General features: G+C 42.5%; 1 protein-coding gene across 1 annotated transcript in view; it reads left to right on the forward strand.

Annotated features, from left to right (window-relative positions):
• lamc1 (laminin, gamma 1) overlaps positions 1-25,754 on the forward strand; it is a 319,589-nt gene that overhangs the window by 143,761 nt on the left and 150,074 nt on the right. The window contains exon 2 of the mRNA XM_041207964.1: positions 19,343-19,647. Within this exon, the coding sequence (XP_041063898.1) occupies positions 19,343-19,647 (305 nt within the window). The remainder of the gene's footprint in view (positions 1-19,342; positions 19,648-25,754) is intronic.

Raw genomic sequence — 25,754 nt, forward strand, 5'->3', positions numbered from 1 at the left:
TATGCCTGCTTTAAAGACATTAACCAATTTGGATTAGTATTACATCTGACACCGTGATGTCAAAGCGCGGGGCCCCCCAAAGCATGGGGCAGTTGCACCGATTCGCCACCGAACCCTAGGGACGGCTGTGGGTGTAGGTATACCCACAGTGCTGTTAGGAAGTGAGTTCCAGCAATTTGACTCAGCGACCATAAAGGATTGGCAACATAGTTCCAAAATGGCATTGTGTGTGGCTTGGAGAGGAGCTTGCAGGTGGTATTGTTGCCAAGCATCTGCTGCTTTTGTCCTTCTAGATAGTAGAGGTTGTGGATTTGGAAGGTGATGTCAAAGGAACCTTGGTGAGTTGTTGCTTAGCTTTTTTTCCTGGTTCAGCTCTCTCCAAGGTAGACTGCCTGGGGTCTGGATTCCTGCTTGAAATGCTGCCAGCGCCACAGTCATGGCACACAAGGAAGTATCATTTAAATAAATGTGAAGGTTGCTACTATGCAAAGGATTGCTTCTGGCAGGTATGAATAGGTTTTTAAAACTTAAGTCAATTCATCAAAAGCTGGCACAATGGAAACCATGGTCCATAGCCAATAAAGTCAAAGATCTTTGGAGTTTGGAGTCCTTTTGGGGGGGGGTGGTGTTTAAGTTTTATCTGCCCCATTAACATTGCTGCTGTCTTTAAAAACCCCCCTTAGTATCCAGGCAACCCACCAACCCTCTGAGTCCCCTTCCAATAGAGCACCTTCACCTGCCTCTGAATAGGCTTATGAAAAGATCGTGTTTACTTTTCCCATCCTCCAAAAGAGGGCATTTTTAGTGTGCTGCGCACATGTAGTTCCTGGTCAGCACAGGGGAAGAGTATCTACGCTAAGAACTCTTAAGCAGATTTTATGGCAAAATTCAACCATCTCCTGTGTCCAGGTTTATGCTTGCCTTTTATAGTGATGTCTATCCTGCAACCAATCTGATGCACATGTAAATTTTTTTGTACTTTCTAAATTAGAAGTGTTAGCTTTTTGCTGTAGCTCTACATTGTGAACCAGTAACCATTTTTATTGGAGTATTTCGTCTGGTGGATGAAGCAGTGGTCAGGGTTTTACAAGCTACAACTTGCGACTGAATTAAATACTTCAGAGTGGGTCGGTACTCCTTCTGGTGAATATACTTGGAATGAATTCCGGCTTCAGTTTTGCCCTTAAGGTAGAGTTTTAATTAGATTGTAGTGACTTGATCTTTGTTGGAAGTTATCAACTATTAAAATGCTTACAGCTGTTGTCCAATTTCAAAATGTATTTTGTGAACTGAAAAGTACAGAATTCAGTTTTAGGCTGTGTCTGAAGCATATAATTTACATCGTAATTTAACAAAGAACTAGCAAAAAGAAAACCATAAGTGATAGGATTTCCTTTCCTCTTTTAAGGTTTGGACAGTGAAATTATTTTGAAAAAATACTAACCACCTTAATAAACCAGTATTGTGCACAGTTTTATTCCGCACAATTTTTTTCATTGTTTCATGTGATTTGGGCTTCACTGGCTAGGCCAACATTTGTTGCTCATCACCCATTGCCCTTGAGAAGGTGATGGTGAGCAGCCTTCTGGAACCACTCGAGTCCATCTGGGACTCCAGGATTTTGACTCAGTGGCTTTGAAGGAATGCCGATATGGTTCCAAGTTAGGATGGTGTGTGACTTGCAGTGGTGGTGTTCGCAAGTGTCTGCTGCTCTTAACCTTCTGGGTGGTAGAGCTCATGGTTTTGGAAGGTGCTGTTGAAGGAGGCTTGATGTGTTGCTGCGGTGCATCTTCTATATGGTGCATACTGCTGCCACTGTGCATCGGTGGTAGATGGGATTCTGATAGAGTGAGTTGCTTTTGGCCTGGTTGGTGTCAAGCTTGAGTGTTGTTGGAGCTAGAGTCATCCAGGCAAGAGGAAAGTATTCCATCATACTCCTGACTTGTGTCTTCAAGACAGTGGACATGCCTTGGGGAGTCAGGAGATGAGTTAGCCTCCGCAGGATTCCCACTCTCTGACTTTGCTATTGTAGCCATAGTATTTATTTGTCTGATCCAATCCGGTTTTTGGTCAGTGTTAAACCCCAGGATGGTAATGCCATTGAATGTTAAGGGAAGATAGTTAGATTCCCTCTTGTTGGAGATGATCATTGCCTAGCACTTGTGTGGTGCGAATGTTAACTTGCCACTTAACAGCACAAGCCTGAATGGTGTCCAGGTCTTGCTGCATATGTTGTTATGATCCCCAGCTGAGGTCACCACTGGACAAGCCTGATTCCAGGGTGGAGCCCAGCTTGATAGATCCTAACTTTTATTTGTTTGTTTAGATATGTGGAGAGGGGGCGACTGAACAGAGTCACTGAAGTTAGCTAATTAACTTTTAGCAAAAGCATAAAACAACTATTAAGCAAGAAAAGATGAACTATATTACAATACTCCTTCACCCACAACTGTACCTTTACAGATATATACAGATTTGTAAGGATAATACAAATTTTGGATAACAAAAGCTTATACTCTAATGTTCACAGTAAGTATACCATCCGTATAAACCAATAGGTGACCTGTGGTCAGGCACACCACACTCTGAAACCAAGTGACACATGCCACCCTAGACAGATGCGATAGATCTCTCCTCAACTCTCTCCAGACGTTTGTCACAGCGTGAGCCAACCAATCTCACTGAACTCTGTCTTTCACATGAGGATTTCCAATTCCCACTATCAAAGAATTTGCCTTGGAATCTTCTCCCAAAATGATGCTTTCTCTCAGATGCAAGAGTTTACCTGGAGGTTTCTCTCAGATGCAAGAGTTTACCTGGAGGTTTCAAACTCGCCTTCTGATGTTCCTCTCCCCTGGATCACCACATGCATTGAAGCTTTATTCCATGCACTCTCTCTCTCACCAGCTTAGCTGTCAACATTATACCACAGCTTCACATGCCCATAGCAAAGAGTTACAGACTTTCAGTTGCCTCTTTGGACCTTCTGACTTCTCACAAGCCTTTATCTCTTTAAGCTTGAAGCTTGGAACCTTTCTCTGCTCCTCATTCTTAAATTCACTTAACAGGAACCTTTCTAGGTTCCTGTCCTTCTTTGGACTAGAAGGTCTGCTTGGGACTTTTTCCTGTTCACTCCTTTGGATTCTTGGGGACTTTCTTCTTTAACTTGGGACTGGCTATCTCTCCCGTTTGCTCCAGTCTCTCCCTGGCAGCTACTTTCAACCAACTTTAGCTTGGGACTGGCCATCTGCTCCTTCTAGATTGCTTCTGCTTAGCAGCTGCCTTCAAAACAACTCAAAAAAAACCTGCTGTTTCTAGTTTCTTCAGTGTGTGTGGGAGGGACCTGCCTCTCTGGACCCCTGTGGCTAGGAAACATAGATCATGGCTGATCGCTCAATTCAATAGCCTGCTCCCGCTTTCTCCCCATATTGTCCGATCCCTTTTGCCCCAAGAGCTATATCTAACTCCTTGAAAACAAACAATGTTTTGGCCTCAACTACTTTCTGTGGTAGCAAATTCCACAGGCTCACCACTCTCTGGGTGAAGAAATTTCTCCTCATCTCAGTCCTAAATGGTCTACCCCGTATTCTCAGACTGTGACCCCTGGTTCTGGACTCCCCCACCATCAGGAACATCCTTCCTGCATCTACCCTGTCTAGTCCTGTTAAGAATTTTATAGGTTTCTGTGAGATCCCCCCTCATTCTTCTGAACTCCTGTAATCCTAACCGATTCAATCTCTCCTCATACGCCATCCCGGAATCAGTCTGGTAAACCTTCGCTGCACTCCCTCTATAGCAAGAATATCGTTCCTCAGATAAGGTGACCAAAACTGCACACAATATTCCAGGTGTGGTCTCACCAAGGCCCTGTATAATTGCAGCAAGACATCCCTGCTCCTTTACTGGAATCCTCTCGCCAAGAAGGCCAACATAACATTTGCCTTCTTTACCACCTGCTGCACCTGCATGCTTACCTTCAGCGACTGGTGTACGAGGACACCATTCCCCTCTCTCAATTTATAGCCATTCAGATAATAATCTGCCTTCCTGTTTTTGCCAAAATGTATAATCTCATATTTATCCACATTATACTGCATCTGCCATGCATTTGCCCACTCACTCAGCTTGTCCAAATCACACTGAAGCATCTCTGCATCCTCCTCACAGCTCACCCTCCCACTCAGCTTTGTGCAAATTTGGAGATATTACATTTAGTTCCTTCATCTAAATCATTAATACGTATTGTGAATAGCTGGGGTCCCAGCACCGATCCCTGCGGTACCCCACTAGTCACTGCCTGCCATTCGGAAAAAGACCCATTTATTCCTACTCTTTATTTCTTGTCTGCCAACCAGTTTTCTATCCACCTCATTACATTACCCCCATGCGCTTTAATTTTACATGCTAATTTCTTATGTGGGACTTTGTCGAAAGCCTTCTGAAAGTCCAAATAAACCACATCCACTGGCTCGCCCTCATCAACTGTAGTAGTTACATTCTTGAAAAGTTAAGGGTAGATTTGTCAAGCATGATTTCCCTTTCATAGATCCATGCTGACTCTGATTCTGCCACTGTTTTCCAAGTGCTCAGCTATTAAATCTTTTTTAATGGACTCTAGAATTTTCCCCACTACCAACATCAGGCTGACTGGTCCATAATTCCCTGTTTTCTCTCTACCTCCCTTTTTAAATAGTGGGGTAACATTAGGTACCCTCCAATCTGTAGGAACTGTTCCAGAGTCTATGGAATCTCGGAAGATGACCACCAATGCATCCACTATTTCTAGGGCCACTTCCTTAAGTACTCTGTGATGTAGATTATCAGGCCCTGGGGATTTATTGGCTTTCAATCCCATCAATTTCTGCAACCCCATTTCCCTACTAATACTGATTTCTTTCAGTTCCTCTTAGTTTTTCTACTCTTGTGTTTGCTTAACTTCTCTTACAGTTGTAAACTCCCATTAGAAATGCAAACACTTTTTAAAGTGAAACTAAAACTCAACTTGACCTTTTCTTAACACACATACAGAAGTACAAATCAAGCTTAAACTTTAAAGCTAAAAGTCATTCCCAATACCCACAAGTACCAATATAACTTAAACTATCTCTGTTTCCTAACAATGGGCACAGGCTGCTTCAATATTTGAGGAGTTGCAAATGCTACTGAACACTCTGCAGTCATCAGTGAACATCCCCATTTCTGACCTTATGATGGAGGAAAGATGATTGATGAAGCAGCTGATGGTGGTTGGGCCGAGGACACGATCCTGAGGATCTCCGGCAGCGATGTCCTGGGGCTAAGGTTTTTGGCCCCCAACAATCGCAAACATCTTTCTTTGTATGACTCCAACTAGTGGAGAGTTTTCCTTTAATTCCCATTGACTTCAATTTTGCTAGGGTTCCTTGATGCCATACTCGACCAAATGCTGTCATGATCTCCTCCCTTTTGTTCAGCTCTTTTACTGATTGTTATTGACAACACTAACGTTTTATTCTAGATTTTTTAATCAATTAAATTTAAATTCCCCTAGCTGCCCTGGTGGGTTTGAATGATACATCCAGTAACATTACCATTATGCTTCCATCCCCATACCAGATGAATAGCCTCTGTTTGGCCTAGCTTTTGCATTCACTATTCAAGTTTATGGGGGACGTGGAAGCAGTGGTTTGTGGGAGGAAGAATGATCAGAAATCCTTTGATTTTTAATGGATTTTATAGCTGGAAATGTGAAAAGATCTGGGCTGGTGATGACAGCTTTACAGCTGTGAAGATATGCATTTTAAAGATTTCCTACCTAAATGTTCAGCTGCTAAGATAGCATTGATTTGAGATGCATTATGATTTAAATAGTCATGTTCTCTGATTTAAGTTGAGTAATAAACTAATTTGACACATTTGTTAATGTGCTGAAAACCTATGGATCTCCTTTGAGATCATAGTAAAGAAAGTGTACATGGACCTTTTCAGTTCATTATGGCCTGCTTCATAGCAACATGCATTCCTTTAGACAGCTTGCTGCATGAAAACACTGGGAAGTCAGGGGTTGTTGGGGGGGATGGAAGAACAGAGGATAGCCATTGAATCTTGCAACCTTGTGGATACTAAATTGTTTGGCTTCCTGTATTATTGATCTGTCTGTCCATTATCTTATTGTTGCCTTCCCCATGTTCTCTGTTAGCCAGCTGGTAAGCTGCTCCCTGGTTCAGCGGAAAGCTAATTTATTGCGAGGGGAATTGAGTACAAAAGTAGAGGTTATGCTTCAGTTATATAGGGCATCGGTGAGACCACACCTGGAGTATTGTGTACAGTAATGATCGTCTCATTTAAGGAAGGGTGTAAATGAGTTGGAAGCTGTTCAGAGATGGTTTACTAGACTAATGCCTGGAATGGGATGGTTGGCTTATGATGAAAGGTTGGACAGGCTAGGTTTGTATCCGCTGGAGGTTAGAAGAGTAAGGGATGACTTGATTGAAAATATAAAATCCTGAGGTGTCTTAACAGGGTGGATGCAGAAAGGATGTTTTCTCTTGTGGGAGAATCTAGAACTAGGGGTCACTGTTTAAAAATAAGGTGTCGTCCACTTCAGTTAGAGATAAGGAGAAATTTTTTCTCTGAGGGTCTTTGGAACACTCTTCCTCAAAAAGCAGTGGTAGTTGAGTACTTTACTATTTTTAAGGCAGAGCTAGATAGATTCTTGATAAGCAGGGGAAGAATGGTTATCGGGGGTAGGTGGGAATATGGAGTTGAGGTTACAACCCGATCAGCCATGATCTTATTGTGTGGTAGAATGTACTCAAAGGGCCGAGTGGCCAACTCCTGCTCCTAATTTATATGTTCGTATGAAACCTTGAGGAATACATTGGGCAGAATTTTTTGTGAGCAGGCGGGTGTGTGCTCAACCCACTCGACCAAGAAATAGTGCGTGATGATGTCAGACGAGTGTCCCAACGCCATTGCGGGTCGATTGGAGCATGCTAACCTCAGCATGTCCGCCGACAAGAGGGCAATTAAGCATATTAACAGCGCAATTAACAGGGATTTTTCGTTGCCTATCCAGTGCTCTGGTTGGCTGGTGGCAAAGAGGCTAGGGGACCTTTGCACTTTTCAGGAAACCTCATCCACGGGTGGCATGAAAACATATTAAATTTTTAAAAAATGTATGGACAGAATTTTCATAATTTATATGTTCAGGTGACTGATTTTGATATGTGGACATTTTTTTCTCCATTTTAAAACCTTTATCCATTGCTTTTAAATTCTTTAGCTCCCTGATCCAGCTCTCTGCCTTCATAGAGCTTTCCTTCTGTGCTCCCCTGCACCTGTGCTTACGTCAGCATCTGCCCTCCTCCCACCCGCACCCCAGCAGCGCTGAGCATTTCAACGTGCCTTTCATGCTGGCCTGGCCATTAGTTGGCCAGCCAGCGTGAAATAGCAGTCAGGGGCCAATTGTGGTCAGCAGTCTATTCCCCGGCTGCTTCCAGGCCTGGCAATCGCGCGCCTGCCGAACTAAAAGTTCTGCCCATTAAATCGCAGTCGGCAGCCCTACAAATAGTACTCTAGTGGCTTTTTTTGGGAACTGGTCGAACTTGCTCTAGCTCTACTTGCTGTAATTTTGAATTGGCAGTCTTTTTACTAATTTTGCTGGGCCATTATGCCAGAGAGGCAGAAGTGAGGAAAAGAAAAAATGTTTTTTGAAAAAAAAGTATGTAAATTGAACAATACCTTCTGTAATGTCTGACGATTGAAACTAAATTGCTGTCATTGTAAAGTGCATCGTGTAAATGTGCTAGTTTGGTAGGAATAACAAGAATTTATAGCAAGATGCACTTGAAGTCCTTGCTGCTCTAAGCAGTAGCTGAGTTGCTTGGCTATTCAGCAATCTTGTATTAAGACCTTTGTGTTCAACTGCAACAAACCATGAATTAGGGGCTCTGCTTGGCTAAAATTTGTGGTTTAAGAATTAAACCAGAACAAATATGGATCTGCGACAGAAGAATTTTCTGAGGAACATATCAAAAGGCTTCCTATTGTGGAAATGAGAGCGAAATATTGTTACAAACTTTCTGGGTGACCCTATGCAATACCCTTGCTCCAGCCTCTACTCCAATATTTCAGGTTACAGCTTTACACCACCACAATACTTAATTGATAGTGGCTGTTTAAGTGGTTTGGTTCTCAGTAATCTGCCATTATTTTACCATTCTTACCAGACATGAAAGTTGGGATGTGAAAATGAAGCCACTGTCAATAGAAATACAAGCAAAGACTAGATTATAAATGAGCCTGCATCAACTACGCAAATATCTCCCCAACTCCAGGCAATAGCGAATTATTTTTCCTTCTACTTAAAGTCAGTAAGAAAGTGACTAGTGAATATGTTAATGGAAAATGTTACTTTCTTTTAGGATCTGCACTGAAGTCCAGCTATCTGCCTCCTTCTCGTATTTCTCAATCCTTTCTCTTCCCAGAAGCTCATCTGGTTTCATAATTTGTTTTCCAATGAGCTTTCCTGGTAGCCTGGTCCACAGCTCTTAGTCTTCATGTTTTAAAAAAATGTTTACCCTTTCTTGGATCCCAGTTTTTGGCTTGTGTGCCTTGTTATTTGAACCTATTATCATGGTCAGCAATTAAGAATAATGATCCTGATGAAAGTAAAAGGCAAAACTAAAATGTTTGGTCTAAGCTGTTGGTGTTCCAAGGAAGAGTCATATTGGACTCAAAACATTAACTCTCTTTCTCTCTCCACAGACGCTGCCAGATCTGCTTGAGTTTTTCCAGCACTTTGTTTTTATTTCAGATCTTCATCGGCAATATTTTGCTTTTATTAAATGTTTGGTCCATGGAGTACTAAAATGATGAGTCACATTGAAAATCACAGCTGGGATAAAGATTTTGGAATACGCAGGCATATGTTTGTCCTTTTTCCCATATTTCAGTGTGAGATCTTCTGCTGCTGGTGGAAACACATTGCTTTGGTGCAGGATTAACTTGTAACTTGTCATTCTATCTGTAGCAAACAAGGTTCCCTCTAAGCTGCATGGTGGCACAGCAATCCAGAACTGGCCATGAACAAATTTGCCCCTTTGAGTTACGGTGCATATGTAGCTAGCTGCTGAAAAAAATTTTAAGCGCCTGTGCTCTTAAACGAATTGGTTGCACAATACAAAAAAAAAAATTACAGGGTACGTTGGTCATAAGTTGTAATTTTGGACAATGATGCTTTTGGCTTATAAAACCGTGGACTGGTAACTCTAGGTTGTCTTTGACAATGAAGCAGCTCGACCAGGGGCCTAAAGCCTTTCCTGTATCTCATGTCCTCAATGATACATGGAGTAAACCAAATTCACCAGACAATGGATTCTACAATGGAGATCCAAAACAAAAACAGAATTACCTGGAAAAACTCAGCAGGTCTGGCAGCATCGGCGGAGAAGAAAAGAGTTGACGTTTCGAGTCCTCATGACCCTTCGACAGAACTTGCGTTCGAGTCCAAGAAAGAGTTGAAATATAAGCTGGTTTAAGGTGTGTGTGTGGGGGGCGGAGAGATAGAGAGACAAAGAGGTGGGGGGGGGGTGTGGTTGTAGGGACAAACAAGCAGTGATAGAAGCAGATCATCAAAAGATGTCAACGACAATAGTACAATAGAACACATAGGTGTTAAAATTAAAGTTGGTGATATTAACTAAACGAATGTGCTAATTAAGAATGGATGGTAGGGCACTCAAGGTATAGCTCTAGTGGGGTTTTTTTTTTTATATAATGGAAATAGGTGGGAAAAGGAAAATCTTTATAATTTATTGGAAAACCCTCTTTCTTGGACTCGAACGCAAGTTCTGTCGAAGGGTCATGAGGACTCGAAACGTCAACTCTTTTCTTCTCTGCCGATGCTGCCAGACCTGCTGAGTTTTTCCAGGTAATTCTGTTTTTGTTTTGGATTTCCAGCATCCGCAGTTTTTTTGTTTTTATCTACAATGGAGATGTCTGGAGGAGACTGTGTAGGATTATAAATTTATCTATTTTGTGACTGATGATGCTTGCCAACATTTCAGGTTTGGCTTTTGCACACTCACATTGTGGGTTCTGCCATAATTAAAGATGATCATGGAACTTACTATTAATTCCTTGATTGCCCACCACTATCCTGGAATAAATGTAGTTGGGCAACAGAGCTTTGGTTTGCTTCAAGATGCACAAGAACTTAAATAATTACAGCAAAGTGTATGTCTGAGCTTTTTGTTTTAATTTTAATCTTTGTGTCCTTTCATCTATGCCCCTCTTTTCATACTGTCCTTTCTTTTCTCATCTACCTGTATCACCTCTGCTTCCTGCTCAAATACTCAAGGGTATTTGTTGGGTTGTTTCTTGATTTTTGCATGGAGTTTTTTTGACTTGAGTTCAGGTTTTCTAAGCTTGAGGAACACTGCAGTCACTACAAAGCAGCTGGGAGGCTGAGAATTTCCTGGACTGCACTTTCTAGGAGGCAGTTACCCGCAGCTACAGAGAGTTCAAAGGAATAATAAGTAGGTAACCATCTGGCAGGGTGGGAGGAGGCAGACAGTACAGGAATCCTCTGGGGGTGTGGCATTCTCAAATCATTTTGCAGCTTTGAATACCAATGAACAATGAAAATGCTGTCTGGAGAACATCCGCAGTATTGTGAGGTAAATAGCCTCAAGAGGTGGGAACATAGCCAAGTGTAGAAATGCAGTGGTTGTAGGGATTTCGGCAGTTAGGGGATAGACAGACATATCTTTAACCACCAAGGTGAGTCCTGCATAGCGTGTTGCCTCCCTGGTGCCAGGGTAAAAGACATCACTGATACAATGCGGCGCATTTGAGAGGGTAAGGAGACCAGCAAGAAGTCGAGATCCATGTGGAAACTAATTAGGAAGCAAGATCTCAAAGGGAGTACAAAGATAGTAATCTTTGATTACTCCCAGTGCCACATAGAAGTGAGAATAGGTTTAGGGTGATAAAACAGGTTAATGTAACTGGAACAATGATGCAGGAGAGAAGGCTTCAGATTTGTGGGGTATTTGGTGGATCAGTTCTGGGGCAGAAGAGATCTGTAAAGATGGATGGATTGCACCTCAATAGAGCTGGGACCACTGTCCTTTTGGCAAAGTTAACTTGTACTGTTGGAATGAGTTTAAACTCATTTGAAAGTTGCACAGAGAAATGGGAGTGATAAATAATAGAGTAGGAATGGTTCATAAATGGGAGGTATCAGACAGTGAGCAAGTGCAGAATAGTCTAAGATGCATTTGGTGTACATGTAACGTAGTGTGGTAAATAAGATTGGTGAGTACAAGTTGCCCAACGGGACAATGATAAAGCGTCCATGGCAGTGACTTGGCTGAAAGAAGGAGAGAATTAGGAACTTAATATTCCTAGCCACAAAGTATTCAAGCAAGATGGGAAAGGAAAAAGGGGAGGTGGTAGCGGAGTGGTAATATCATTGGACTGGTAATCCCTGAGGCCCAAGCTAATGCCCTGGGAACATTGGTTCAAATTCCATCATGGCAACTGGTGGAATTTAAATTCAATTATTTAATCTGGAATTAAAAGCTAGTCTTATGCTAGACCATGAAACCATTGTTGATTGTGGTAAAAACCCAAGTGGTTCACTAATGTCCCTAAGGGAAGGAAATCTTCCGTCCTTACCTGGCCTACATGTAATTCCAGACTGATAGCAATGTGGTTGACTCATTAAAGCCCTCTGAAACTCAGTTGTATAAAACTGCTACAAAGTCTAAAAGGGATGAAACTGGCCAGACCACCTGGCATTGACCTAGGCACTGGAAATGACAACAGCAAACTGTCAACTTATTGACCCTGCAAAGTCCTCCTTACTAATGCCTGGAGACTTGTGCCAAAATTGGGAGAGCTGTCCCACAGGCTAGTCAAGCAACAGCCTGACATAGTCATACTCACGGAATCATACCTTACAGACAATGCACCAGACACCACCATCACCATCCCTGGTTATGTCCTGTCCCACCGACAGGACAGGCGTACCAGAACTGGTGGCACAGTGGTATACAGTCAGGAGGGAGTTGCCCTGGGAGTCCTCAACATTAACTCTGGACCCCATGAAGTCTTAAGGCATCAGGTCAAACATGGGTAAGGAAACCTCCTGCTGATTACCACCTACAGCCCCCCCTCGGCTGATGGAATCAGTACTCCTCTATGTGGAATACCAACTGGAAGAAGCACTAATGGTGGCAAGGGCGGAGCATGTAGTCTGGGTGGGGGACTTCGATTGCGCCACTACTGACCAAGCTGGCTGAGTCCCAGAGATCATGGACGCTAGACTGGGTCTGCATCAGTTAGTGAGGGAACCTTCTTGACCTTGTTCTCATCAATCTACCTGTTGCAGATGCATCTGTCCATGACAGTAATGGTGGGAGTGATTACTACACATTTCTTGTGGAGATGAAGCCCCGCCTTCATATTGAGGATACCCTCCATCATGTTGTATGGCACTACCACCGTGCTAGATGGGATAGATTTCAACCAAACTTAACGGCTGAAAATTGGGCACCCATGACGTGCTGCGGGCCATCAGTAACAGCTGAATTGTATTCAACCACAATCTATGACTTCATGGCCTATTATATCCCCCATTCTATCATTACTATCAACCCTGGTTCAATGAAGAGTGCAGGGGGCCTTGCCAGGAGCACTATCAGATCCTGTGAGAAAACCTACCAGAGAAAGAAGCGTGGGTTTACAAATGAGGTGTCAACTTAATGATGTTACAACAGAAGACTACTCGCCAAACAGTGGAAGCAGCATATGGTAGACAGAGCTAAGTGACCCAATAATCAACTGATCAGATCAAAGCCCTGCAGTCCTGCCACATCCGGTTGTGAATGGTGGTGGACAACTAAACAAAAGGAGGAGAAATCTCCACAAATATCCCCATAGATGAGACGAGGCTGAAGCATTTGCAACCATCTTCGTCATTCGTCATTTATATAAACAACATAGATGACTACGTGGAGGGTAGAATTAATGAGTTTGCGGATGACACGAAGATTGGCAGGGTGGTTAACAGTGAGGTTGAGTGTCTTGGGCTACAGGAAGATATAGATGGGATGGTCAAATAGGCAGATAAGTGGCAGATGGAATTTAACCCTGAAAAGTGTGAGGTGATACACGTTAGAAGGAGTAATTTGACAAGGAAGTATTCAATGTATGGCATGACACTAGAAAGTTCTGAGGAACAAAGGGACCTTGGTGTGTTTATCCACAGATCTCTGAAGGCAGAGGGGTATGTTAGTGGGGTGGTGAAAAAGGCATATGGGACACTTGCCTTTATCAATCGAGGCATAGATTACAAAAGTAGGGAGATCATGTTGGAGTTGTATAGAACCTTGGTGAGGCCACAGTTGGCGTACTGTGTGCAATTCTGGTCGCCACATTATAGAAAGGATGTGATTGCACTGGGGGGGGGTGCAGAGGAGATTCACCAGAATGTTGCCTGGGATGAAACATTTAAGTTATGAAGAGAGGTTGGATAGACTTAGCTTGTTTTAGTTGGAGCAGAGAAGACTGAGGGGCAGCCTGATCGAGGTGTACAAGATTATGAGGGGCATCGACATGGTGGATAGGGAGCAGCTATTCCCTGTAGTTGAAGGGTCAGTCACAAGGGGGCATAAGCTCAAGGTGAGGAGCAGGAGGTTTAAGGGGGATGTGAGGAAAAACTTTTTTACCCAGAGGGCGGTGACGGTCTGGAATGCACTGCCTGGGAGGATGGTGGAGGCGAGTTGCCTCACATCCTTTAAAAAGTATCTGGATGAGCACCAGGCATGTCATAACATTCAAGGCTATGGGCCAAGTGCTGGTAAATGATGTCACATGTCAGTGCAGGCTCGTTGGGCTGAAGGGCCTCTTCTGCACTGTGATTCTGTGATCTTCAGAAGTGCCTGGTGGATGATCCATCTTGGCCTCCTGCTCAGGTCCCTAGCATCACAGATGCCAGCCTTCAGCAAATTCGATTCACCCCATATGTTATGACGTGGTAGATGATGTGTGCCAAGCGGACCAAGTCCATGAGGGAAACTTGATCACGTGGTCACAACTGTTTTGCAATTTGTATTTTATTTCGAGATGCGTGCCTTAAATTCAGAAGTAACAAGACTACCGTGACTTCAGAGGTTTTTAGAAAACTAAATTAAGGATTTATTAACAAAAGAAAAGATTTCAGACGCATACATAAGTCTACAAATTACTATTATAATAACTCCTAAACCTCTAATTAATCTGCCTCCCAGTTACATCTCCGTTAAGGTAACAGTAAAAACAAATAAATTTAAACAGACCCAGGCAAAGCAACACAATACCCTGGACAGTCACATTCAAAATGAGTTTTCTCAGCTTCCAGTTCCTGTAGACAGCAACTTGATGCACAGAAGCTGGAGGCCTTTCACACTTGTGTTAAATCTTAGCATGCCTTACCCTCTTACACATAGCCTCATCTCCTTTATACATGTTTCTCCCTTTTAATGCAAATTCCATTGTTCCCATGTGTTTTTACAACTTTACTTTTCTCATAAAATTTGTACTATGAGAAGATTCATATTATCAGTAACCTTTGGGAATCTAAACACACTGTTTGGCTTGGCTTCTTCTGGCTAGGCATAACATTTTAGCACCTCTTTGAAATTCAAATTAACCTAATGTATCTAAAAATGCTAATTTTTCTTACAGCTCACATTTTAAAACTTCAGCCATGTTTACGTATTTAGCATTTCAAACCTAGCTTCTTATTGATAACTAAAAGCCTTCAAACTAACAGTCTCCAATTCAATTAATTTCCCCCACTACAAACACACAAACTCAGAGAAACTAATCCAAACCTCACGATTAACCCACTTTTACAGTAATATGAAAATTGTTATATTTTATGACACCATGTGATACTAAGAAATTGCTGAAGGCACTGGATACTGCAAAGGCTGAAACGTTGAAGGCACTTTTGGTGATTTCATACAATTGCATAGTTCCACGATCTTGATGGTAATCGTAGGTAAACAAAGGAAAAACTACTGTTTCTACCTGCACGAAGTTTAATAATTCCACTCATTTGAAGTGGCTTAGAAACATTTGCATTTCACTACAGATCATAACATGTACTATAATTACATGCTTTCTTGTCCCAAAAAAAAATTCACCAACCTCACTCCATATAACAGAGAAAGTAAGGACACTAAAGCTAGAGCTCCCTAGATGACTAAAGATAGAGGTTAAAATGATACAGAAAAAGGATGCTTCTGACAATTGTAGGATTCCTAAAACAGTGGAGAGCCAAGCTGAATACAGAAAGTGCAGAGGAGATCTGAAAAAAGAAAGAGGGGCACAGAGAGAGAGAGAGAGAGAGAGTGAGCAAATGAGAATAAATTAGTGGCTAACTTGGAAAGAAACCCAAAAGTCTTGTACAAACTCATAAGTAGTTTTTAAAAACAACAAAGGAAAGGTGAGACTGATTCAGGATCAAAAATGAGAGATTGTGGGGACAGAATGCATGGATGAGGCAGTAAATGAATACTTTGTATTTTCCTTCAGTTGTGAAGAGGATGCTACCAATATAACAGTAAAGGAGAAGGCAGGAGCAATTTTGGATAGGATAAAATGGAGTTACTTGGAAGGTTGGCAATCCTCAAAGTAGAAAGGTCACCTGTTCCATCTTAAGTTATTTAATGAAATAAGTATGGAAATTACTGAGGCTCTGGCCACAATCTTCCTCAGATACGGGGTGGTGCCAGAGGGCTGGAGGACTGTAAATGTTACACTCTATTTTTAAGAAGGCAAGTGGGATAAACCTGGCAATTGCTCTGTCAGCCTGATGTCAATGGTGGTGAAAGTTTAGAGATAACATAGAACAAAATTAATTGACATTTAGAATAGTTGGACTTTTCATGTAAGTCCACGCAGATTTCTTAAAAGCAAATTGTGTTTGATTGATTTGATTGAGTTCTTTGAAGTATCGAAAGAAGTTGCTGATGATAGTGTGGTGTGCCTTTGCCCTTTCAAAAGATGTTTGACAAAATGTTATAGAATAGATTTGTTAAGCAAAATCAAAACCCATGGGATTAAAGGGGCCATGGATGCAAAATAGCACCATGAGCTTGAGTCACCCCAAAGCGTTCATAGACAACTGCATTATTTTGAAGTTTAGTTACTGTTGTAACACAGAAAATTGTTATTTTTTTTAGTGTGGAGGAACGTATGGAGTGGCATTTCCTGCGAGTTAATTTCAGGACCACTGCTTTTTTGATATAAATTAATGACCCGTAGACCATTTAGGACTGAGAGGAGGAGAAACATCTTCACTCAGAGGGTAGTGAACCTTTGGAATTCTCGACCACAGAAGGCAATTCACTGAACATATTTAAGGGGGAAATGGGTTTCTCGCCTCTAAAGGCATCGAGGGGTACGGGGAGAGAGTGGGAGTACGGCGTTGAGACAGAGGATCTTACGAAATTTGGCAATGCAATAAACAATATGTGGACGCTAACAAACTTCACGAGAGGATAGACTGATGAAATAGGACAAACACGTGGCAGATGAAACATAGAAAATAGGAGCAGGGGTAGGCCATTCGGCCCCTCAGACCTGCTTCGCCATTCAATATGATCATGGCTGATCCTCTGTCTCAACGCCATACTCCCGCTCTCTCCCCATACCCCTGGATGCTTTTAGAGGCTAGAATCCCATTTCCCCCTTAAATATGTTCAGTGACTTGCCTCCACAGCCTTCTGTGGTCGAGAATTCCATAGGTTCACCACCCTCTGAGTGAAAATGTTACTCCTCAGCTCAGTCCTAAATGGTCTACCTGGTATCCTAAGACTGTGACCCCTTGTTCTAGACTCCCCCACCAGAGGAAACTTCACCCCTGCATCCGGACTGTCCAGCCTTTATATGTCAGATTTTATATGTTTCAATGAGATCCCCTCACATTCTTCTAAACTCCACTTAATAGAGACCTAGTCGACCCAATCTCTCTTCATACAACAATCCTGCCATCCCAGGAAGTGTGAAGTGATGTTCTGTTAGGAAGAATGAGGCGAGACAATATGAACAAAATGGTACAATTTTAAAGATGGGGCAGGAACAGAGATACTGGAGGTGCATGTACACAAATCTTTGAAGGCGGCAGGATAAAGTATATGGGGGAAACAAAAACAGAATTACCTGGAAAAACTCAGCAGGTCTGGCAGCATCGGCGGAGAAGAAAAGAGTTGACGTTTCGAGTCCTCATGACCCTTCGACAGAACTTGAGTTCGAGTCCAAGAAAGAGTTGAAATATAAGCTGGTTTAAGGTGTGTGTGTGGGGGGCGGAGAAATAGAGAGAGGGAGAGGTGGGTGGGGGGGCGGTGGGGGGGGGGTGGTTGTAGGGACAAACAAGCAGTGTTAGAAGCAGATCATCAAAAGATGTCGATGACAATAGTACAATAGAACACATAGGTGTTAAAGTTGGTGATATTATCTAAACGAATGTGCTAATTAAGAATGGATGGTAGGGCACTCAAGGTATAGCTCTAGTGGGGGGTTTTTTTAAATTTTTTTTATATAATGGAAATAGGTGGGAAAAGAAAAATCTTTATAATTTATTGGAAAAATGGAAGGGGGAAACAGAAAGGGGATGGGGCTGGGGGAGGGAGCTCACGACCTAAAGTTGTTGAATTCAATATTCAGTCCGGAAGGCTGTAAAGTGCCTAGTCGGAAGATGAGGTGTTGTTCCTCCAGTTTGCGTTGGGCTTCACTGGAACAATGCAGCAAGCCACCCCCTTTCTGTTTCCCCCTTCCTTTTTTTTCCAATAAATTATAAAGATTTTTCTTTTCCCACCTATTTCCATTATATAAAAAAAAAACCCCACTAGAGCTATACCTTGAGTGCCCTACCATCCATTCTTTAATTAGCACATTCATTTAGATAATATCACCAACTTTAACTTTAACACCTATGTGTTCTATTGTACTATTGTTGTTGACATCTTTTGATGATCTGCTTCTATCACTGCTTGTTTGTCCCTACAACCACACCCCATTCCCCCCCCCCCCCCCCCCCCCCCCCCCAACCTCTCTCTATCTCTCCGCCCCCCACACACACACCTTAAACCAGCTTATATTTCAACTCTTTCTTGGACTCGAACTCAAGTTCTGTCAAAGGGTCATGAGGACTCGAAACGTCAACTCATTTCTTCTCCACCGATGCTGCCAGACCTGCTGAGCTTTTCCAGGTAATCCTGTTTTTGTTTTGGATTTCCAGCATCCGCAGTTTTTTTGTTTTTATCTAGACTATATGGGGGCCTTGGCATGTAACAACAAGAAAGTTACACTAAACCTTTATACACAATATAGCATGGAAGGCAAGGGCTGAGCGAGGGTGTAGAAAAAATTTCCGAGAGTGGTACCAGGGACTTCAATTAAGTAGAGAAATTGGAGAAGCTAGGATGTTCATCTCAGAGAAGGTTAAACGAAAATTTGCTGGTGTTCAAAATCACAAACAATTTTGACAGATTAAATAAGAAGCTATTTCCAGTGGCAGAAGGGTTGTTGACAAGAGAAGACAAATTCAAGACAATGGCAAAAGAACCTGAGACAACATGAAACATTTTTTGCACAGCAAGATGTTGTGATCTGGAATGCACTGCCTCCAGTGGTGGTGGAAGCAGACTTAATAGTAATATTCAAAAGGGAATTGGGTAAATACTTGAAGGGAAAGAACAAGGACATGGGATTAATTGGATAGCGTTGTCAAAAAGCTGCACAATCACGAGTGGCCAAATGGCTGCTTTCTATGCTGTATCATTCTATGAAGGAAAATTGGGTGCACTTGTGCGTCCAGATTAATTCCATTTCAAGAACTTTTATGACCTGCATAACTTATTCACCCTTTAAGCTTGTAAGTTATGCATCTGTTATTCTCGAGTTTAGCTGACACCACAATTCGGAGATGAGACTTTTAAATGAGGGCCCGACTGTATTGTTTCAATTGTGGGTAGATGCGGAAGATCCCATGACATGACTTGAAGAGAACACACAGCTCTTTTCTGTTCTGACCATACTCAACTAATGCCATCAAGAAATGATGTAATAACTAGTCACCTCATTTGCTATTTGTGGGACCTTGCTGTCTGCACATTGGCTGTTGTATCTTCCTGCATTATTGACTGCTTCAGAAGTAATTAATTGGTCCTGAAGCACCTGTGAAGACAGGTTCTGAAAACATAAGATGGCACTGTAAAAATGGAAGTTCTTTTTGCTTTCAGCAAGTTGAAGTTCAAAAATGTAATTGGTAAAAATTAAATTCACTTTTTTTCTTTGGTTGCAGGGAAGGCATTTGATATTACATACGTAAGACTGAAATTTCACACAAGTCGACCTGAGAGTTTTGTTATTTATAAACGAACTAACGAAGATGGGCCTTGGATACCTTACCAGTATTACAGTGGATCCTGTGAGAAAACCTACCAGAAAAAAAATCGTGGGTTTATCCGAACAGGAGAAGATGAAAAGCAGGCATTGTGCACAGATGAGTTTAGTGATATATCACCCCTCACTGGAGGAAATGTTGCCTTTTCTACTTTGGAAGGGAGGCCCAGTGCCTACAACTTTGACAACAGCCCTGTGTTACAGGTATAGTTGAGACATAACCCCATTACCAGTTGTAAATTGAAAATGGTTGTATTACTTTGTGTATTTTAATACATGTCTTTGATTATGACAATAGAAATGATTGTTCTCAGTGTTAAGAATTTTGTTACTGTTACAATCGTGTGAGCAGGGATAGAATGGCTCTTTTTCTTCTCATTTAACCACAGCAGGTTTTTTTTTGAAAAGGAGATACTTGCCAAGTCAGTGAGTGTTTAACTACTTATACGGTGTGGTCATAAAAGACTCAATTGGACAGTTTTCTTGAGTTTTACAAAGAAAGAGGTTAGTTTTGTTATACTTAAACCAATCCAAGTAAATTAATAAAATACACTCCGGCTTTCACATGTGCACACCAATAGATTACAGAGTGGGAAAGGATAGATTTGTCAACTTAAAGTCTAAAGAAATAGAAGGGTTCTTTAGTCTGTAGTATAGTGACTCGGCTGGCTTCGGGCTGAATTCAGTGGTCTTTGAACTATTCTTTGGTCCAGATGCTTCCGATTTAAGGATGTAGATCGCTGATTTGGCTGTTCACCTGTAGATGGCAGTATTGGGTTGAATTCTTTTTAAGAAGTCACTGTATGCAACGGGGGCACCCTCGTTGGTCACAATCAACAAACAGGGTTCAAAACTTGCCAGGTGGGACAGGGAGAGAGGGAGGAAGGAGGGACCCCAATCTGGTCTTCTGTCATCAGTGTCTCAGCTGCTTGTCCTCTTATTGCAGGGAAGCCGGAAGTTTAAGCACACAAAGCGGGAGGGCCTATTGTTACGATCCCAGCTGAGGTTATCCATGGAGAAGCCTGATCCCAGAGTGGAACCCAGCTTGATAGATCCTAACTTTTGTTTGTTTAGATACGTGGAGAGTAGCTACTTAACAGAGGCACAGGGGTCAGCTGATGAACTTTTAACAAAAGAATAAAACATTTATTACACAAGAAAAGATGAACTATATTACAATACTCCTTCACCCACAACTATACCTTTACAGATGTAAACAGATTTGTAAGGATAACACAAGTTACAAAAGCTACCTTATAGTCTAATGTACACAGTCCATGTAAATTTATGGTACTCTGTGGTCAGACACAGCACATTCTGAAATCAAATGACAGATGCCACCTCAACCAGACGCTATGGATCCCTCCTCAACTATTTACCCTCCAGATGCTTGTCACACTGTGAGCCAACCAGTCTCACTGAATTCCGTCTTTCACACAAGAATTTCCAATCTCCACTCTCTAAGACCTTGCCTTGGAATCTTCTCCCAAACCGACGCTTTCTCTCAGATACCTTCCGCAAGGGTTCACTTGCAGGGTTTCAAACACTTCTTCTGTTGTTCCTCTTCCCTGCGTCACCACATACATTCAAGCTGTCTTCCACACACTCTGTCTCTCTGATTCAGCTGTCAACAGTACATCACTGCTTCACGTGCCCATAGCAAAGAGTTAAATCTTCAGTTGTCTCTTTGGACCTTCTTGCCTCATGCAAGTTGTTGTCACTTTAAATCTGCTCCCTGCAGCTTTTGTCTCTTTAAATCTGAAGCATGGAGCCTTTCTCATTGCCCCTCACTCTTAACTTCACTTAACAGGTTCCTGTCCTTCCTTTGACTAGGAGATCATCTTTGGACTTTCTCTTCTTCCACTCCCCTGAATATTTGGGATTTTTCTTTAGCTTGGAACTGGCTATCTGTCCCCTGTGCTCCAGTCTTTCCTAGCAACAACTTTCAGAACGAACTGCGTTCGAACAGCTTCCAAAGCAACTGCTGTTTCTCTTCTTTTGTGTATGTGCCTGTGGGAGGGACCTGCCTCCCTGGGCCCCTGTTGTTAGGCAACAGTCCCAATTCTTCTACCCTTGTATGTTTACCTTCTCTTTATGGGTCATAACTCTTCATTAGAAATGTAAGCACCTTTTTAAAGTGAAACTAAAACTCTATTTGACCTTTCTTAACACACAAGTACAGAAATGCAAATCAAACTTAAACTTTAAAGGTAAAATACATTCCTAACACCACAAATAGCAATATAACTTACTTAACTTATCTCTATTTCCTAACACTGTCACACAACTTGTGATTCAAACGTGGTCGCGATTAGTGTATTCGCCATTGTAACTTATTCAATTCATGTCTGGGAATCCTCTTCTCTGCCAGTGTGCCATTTTTCAAGTGATTGAGTTTAGCATATTCCCATTGTAGCTTGTTGAGTTCATGTCTAGAACCCCAGTTGAATATCCCAGATGATTGCCCTGATTCCTTGCCAATGGGAACAGGATATGTAGCTCACTCATTCTCCTGAGGCCAATGTCCTTAATGGGTCTTTACAGATGTATCTCCACCTCATTGGGTTGCAATGTGGAAATCACAATGATGCAAATTGTGTATCCATCTTTGTTGTGAGCTCAAGTCACACTTCTAGTCTCTGTTTTTAAAAATTCAGTTCAGTTTTCCAGCCGGTGGATTAAAAATCATTATTTGACATAAAGGATGTTTTGTGACATTCGCCAACTTTTACATGTGCTTTATTAATTGGAAGGGTCTGGTGTCCGTTTCCACATGTTGTCCAGAACCTTTTCGCTTTTCCCTCTTTCTGAAGGTGTTTATTCTTGCTGAGCGCTGATTTTATAAGCACTTGGGTGGGGTGCCCTTCAATATCTCAGTAATTCTTCAATTGTGAGCATGACTATTCAACCACAAAGGGTGACGCTCCCCAGTTGATGCATATATCCACGTGTACAATCTATAATAGAGATCACTTGATAATGATGAGAAGCAGAAATTTTGGCTGGTGTATTGTTCAGTCCCCAGGGAGATCTTTTCTCCTAGCCATCTACTCACAGGGAAAATGTTAAGATTATTGACACAGGATGGCTAAGATATTTTTGTGTCGTGTACTTTATGCTCAAGAGATTGATGTTTTAAAAATGACACATTCTCTTTTTCCAAGTACCTACAGCACAAAATTTTGTTTTTGTAGCACCTTTTTCCTTTTTTCACAAGTTGCGATAGAGGCTGAAAAATGGTGTCCGGCGAATGCACAAACTTCTATGTGAGTGGTACTAGACATCATGTTAGTGAGGGTGCTAATACTTGCACAGTGTGCATCAGCTAGAAATATGCCCAGGATGCAGATCATGATCAACTAATATGGCAAAGTAATGTTTCTATTACTGAATTAATAACCCAGAGACAGGAGTTCAAATCACTGTTCTCTGAAATGGCTTAGCAGGCCACTCAGTAGTGTCAAAACTGCTACAGGAAACAACAAGAATAATAGCAGACAGATCGCCCAGTATTGACCATGGCACAAGAAAAAACACACCAAGCCTAGTCACGTGTTCAGCAGCAGGAAGAGCTGCCCTGACACAGCCACCCGCCCAACACCCCTCCCCAAAGCAGTGCTAATTATAAGGATCGTTAGCTACTTTCAGGTGAGTTGCTGATAGTTTTCTGCAGGCTGAGGCTTTGGTGCGTTCAAGAATTCCTTAAAGTTGCTAAACTCTAAGGAGTGGTGAGGCAGGTTGTTGAAGTGCTGGTTTTGACTTCAAGACGCCTGCACAAACCAGTTGCTCGACTGCAGTCGTAGGCGATCTCCTTGGAATACAGCTTAACTAGGAGGAAGAGCAGAGGGTATGCGAAACAGGGTCAACTGCTAGAAGAAGATGGAGAAGGGCAACATATAGAAAGCCATATCCCCAGACTGATCAGGAAGCAAATCTTCTACCAGAAACTCAGCAAAGGTCAGCGTGCAAGATATCTTTGCTTCACTAAGGAGATTCTCACTGAAATCTGACCCCTACTGAAGCTGCAACTGCAACTTCCGAACAGGGTAAGACATTGTTAATAGCCGTGAAGGTGACCATGGCCGTGAACATTTGTGCATTGAGCTATTTCCAGCCTGAAGCTGTATTTGCTTCGGTATTTTGCAACATCTTGCAGTTTGCTGTTCACTATTGCATAAGGGAGATCACTAATGCCCCTAATTTCAAGAGAGCTGAATATGTTTTATTCTCTTGCCAGAGAGCAGCTGGTGGGGCATTTGTGTGGCTTTACTAGAATTATAGGCTTCCTCATGGTGCAGAGTGCCATTCACTGTACACATGTTGATTGGGCCACATATGTCAGCTCTGAGATGTAGCTCAGCTGGAAGGGATTCCACTGCAACAAGGGAGCTGGTGGATTGACAGTGGTGGGAGAGTGAACGCTGTCATCCTGAGAAGGGACAGCAGGTTCGTGCTCCACAGAGCACTGCCCTGGGACAGCACATCAATCCTAGTAATCTTTTGAAAGACTGCTGGAGCCACTGGCTGGGTGGCACGTCAATCCTGGTGATCTTTTTGGACAGTTTTCTGGATTGCTGTAACACCCTGGAAGCCACTTTGAGCACTGTGCTGCCATTATGGTAATGGTTCAGTCTGAGCTTGCATATCAGAAATCTGAACTTCCACTGCAACACCCATACTGGATTTGGTTTTACCTGCAGTAGGAGCTGAGACTTTGACCATCAGGTACTGCATCATGGTTGAGTGCACAAGTGTGCTCCAAGCGCTACAGAAATCCCTGTGCAAAGTTGGTGCCAGCGCCCTTCATGTTCCTCGCATTCCATGCAGGTTTTCTGTCTTACCAATGCACTAAGCATTTCATTGTGCATACCCATCAGCCTTCTGTGGGCTGTCCTCTGCAGTAGAACTTATGTGCAACCTCGCCCATCAGTGTTGGCATCTGAGCTGCCCTTGTCCTCGCCCTGCTTGCAGCCCCGTCATGCTTAGTGCCTCACCACTTTCAGACCCTGTCTCTGAGCTGTCCTCTAAATTGTGTGTGGTGTGAGTATCTGAGCTGGTTGCTGAGTGTAAGAGTGAGTGACTGTGTTGTTTCTTCACATCACTGCTTTCCTGCTCTTCTATCTCTTTTTCTTCCATCATTGCCTGGCAGATTGCAGTTCTTGGGATCTTAAAGAAGGGAGATCAAGGGTAAGGTTGTGGTGAGTGGAGGTGGAGTGTGTGGAGTCAGAGCTGCATGCTTACGTAACCTGCAGCTTCAGAAGAAGGTGTGAGGAGGAAAATTAGTTTTAAGGTACCATTTGTCTTCTATGATTTCATTCTGCCGCTGGCCACAGCCTCAACAATGGCTACTCCAGTGATAAACAGCACCTTCAACTCCGTGGGGGTTAGGCCGTGCAGCTGAGCCTGTTCCCCATCAGTTAACACCTGCTGCATTCAGTTGAGCACCACCTTGTTCCTGCAAAAGGAAAATAAATGTGCCAGTGAGTGAGTGTAGTGCAGTCTGTTTGGCTGCTGCAGCTATCCCTTTTGAATAACTGGCAATGTGTGCAAGTTGTGAGAAGTGGCTTGCAATAATGTTAAGTGTGTAAAATTGGAGTGATGCTATGAATGTTGGATATAAATGAAGCCTGAATGATAGGGATTGGTGGGTGACAATGTGTAACAATATGTGAGGCTAGTGGCGCAGGTGATAGAATCTAGCATGTGACGATGCAATCACTGACCTTGACCACTCATGAAGTCATTGAACTGTTTGTGGCACTGCATCCAGATCATTGGGTCTTGACTCCTGGCAGTGACCACCAGGCTATCACACTACGTTGAGAGTTTGTCTAGAGGGCCTCCTGGCCCCCTGTGGGTTGAGCGCATCTCTTCCTTGACCAAGGCCTCCACATTGGAGTGCATTCTCTCCCGTATTGTGCCTTCTTGTGTCTTCCCCAAGTCAGTAGCAGTTGTAGAATGACTTCCATTCCCTCACCAGCAACAATGCACCTACCAATTAAAAGGATAAAAGCAAAATACAGCAGATGCTGGAAATCTGAAACAAAAGAAAAATTGATGGAAAAACTCAGCAGGTCTGACAGTATCTGTGGAGAGAAAGACGGAATTAATGTTCAGAGCTAAAGAGAAGTAAAAATGTGGTGAAGTATATACTGTTTAAGGGGGGTGGGACAGGTGAAGCTGGATAGAAGGCCAGTGATAGGTGGAGGCAAAGAAGAGGTTGCAAAAGATGTAATAAACAAAAGGTTGAAGGGGTGTTGATGGTGGTGATACTGGCTAAAGGAGGGCTAATGGTGACATTAAGAGTAAAA

This window comes from Carcharodon carcharias, chromosome 16, assembly GCF_017639515.1.
Source record: "Carcharodon carcharias isolate sCarCar2 chromosome 16, sCarCar2.pri, whole genome shotgun sequence".
NCBI classification, from domain to species: Eukaryota; Metazoa; Chordata; class Chondrichthyes; order Lamniformes; family Lamnidae; genus Carcharodon; species Carcharodon carcharias.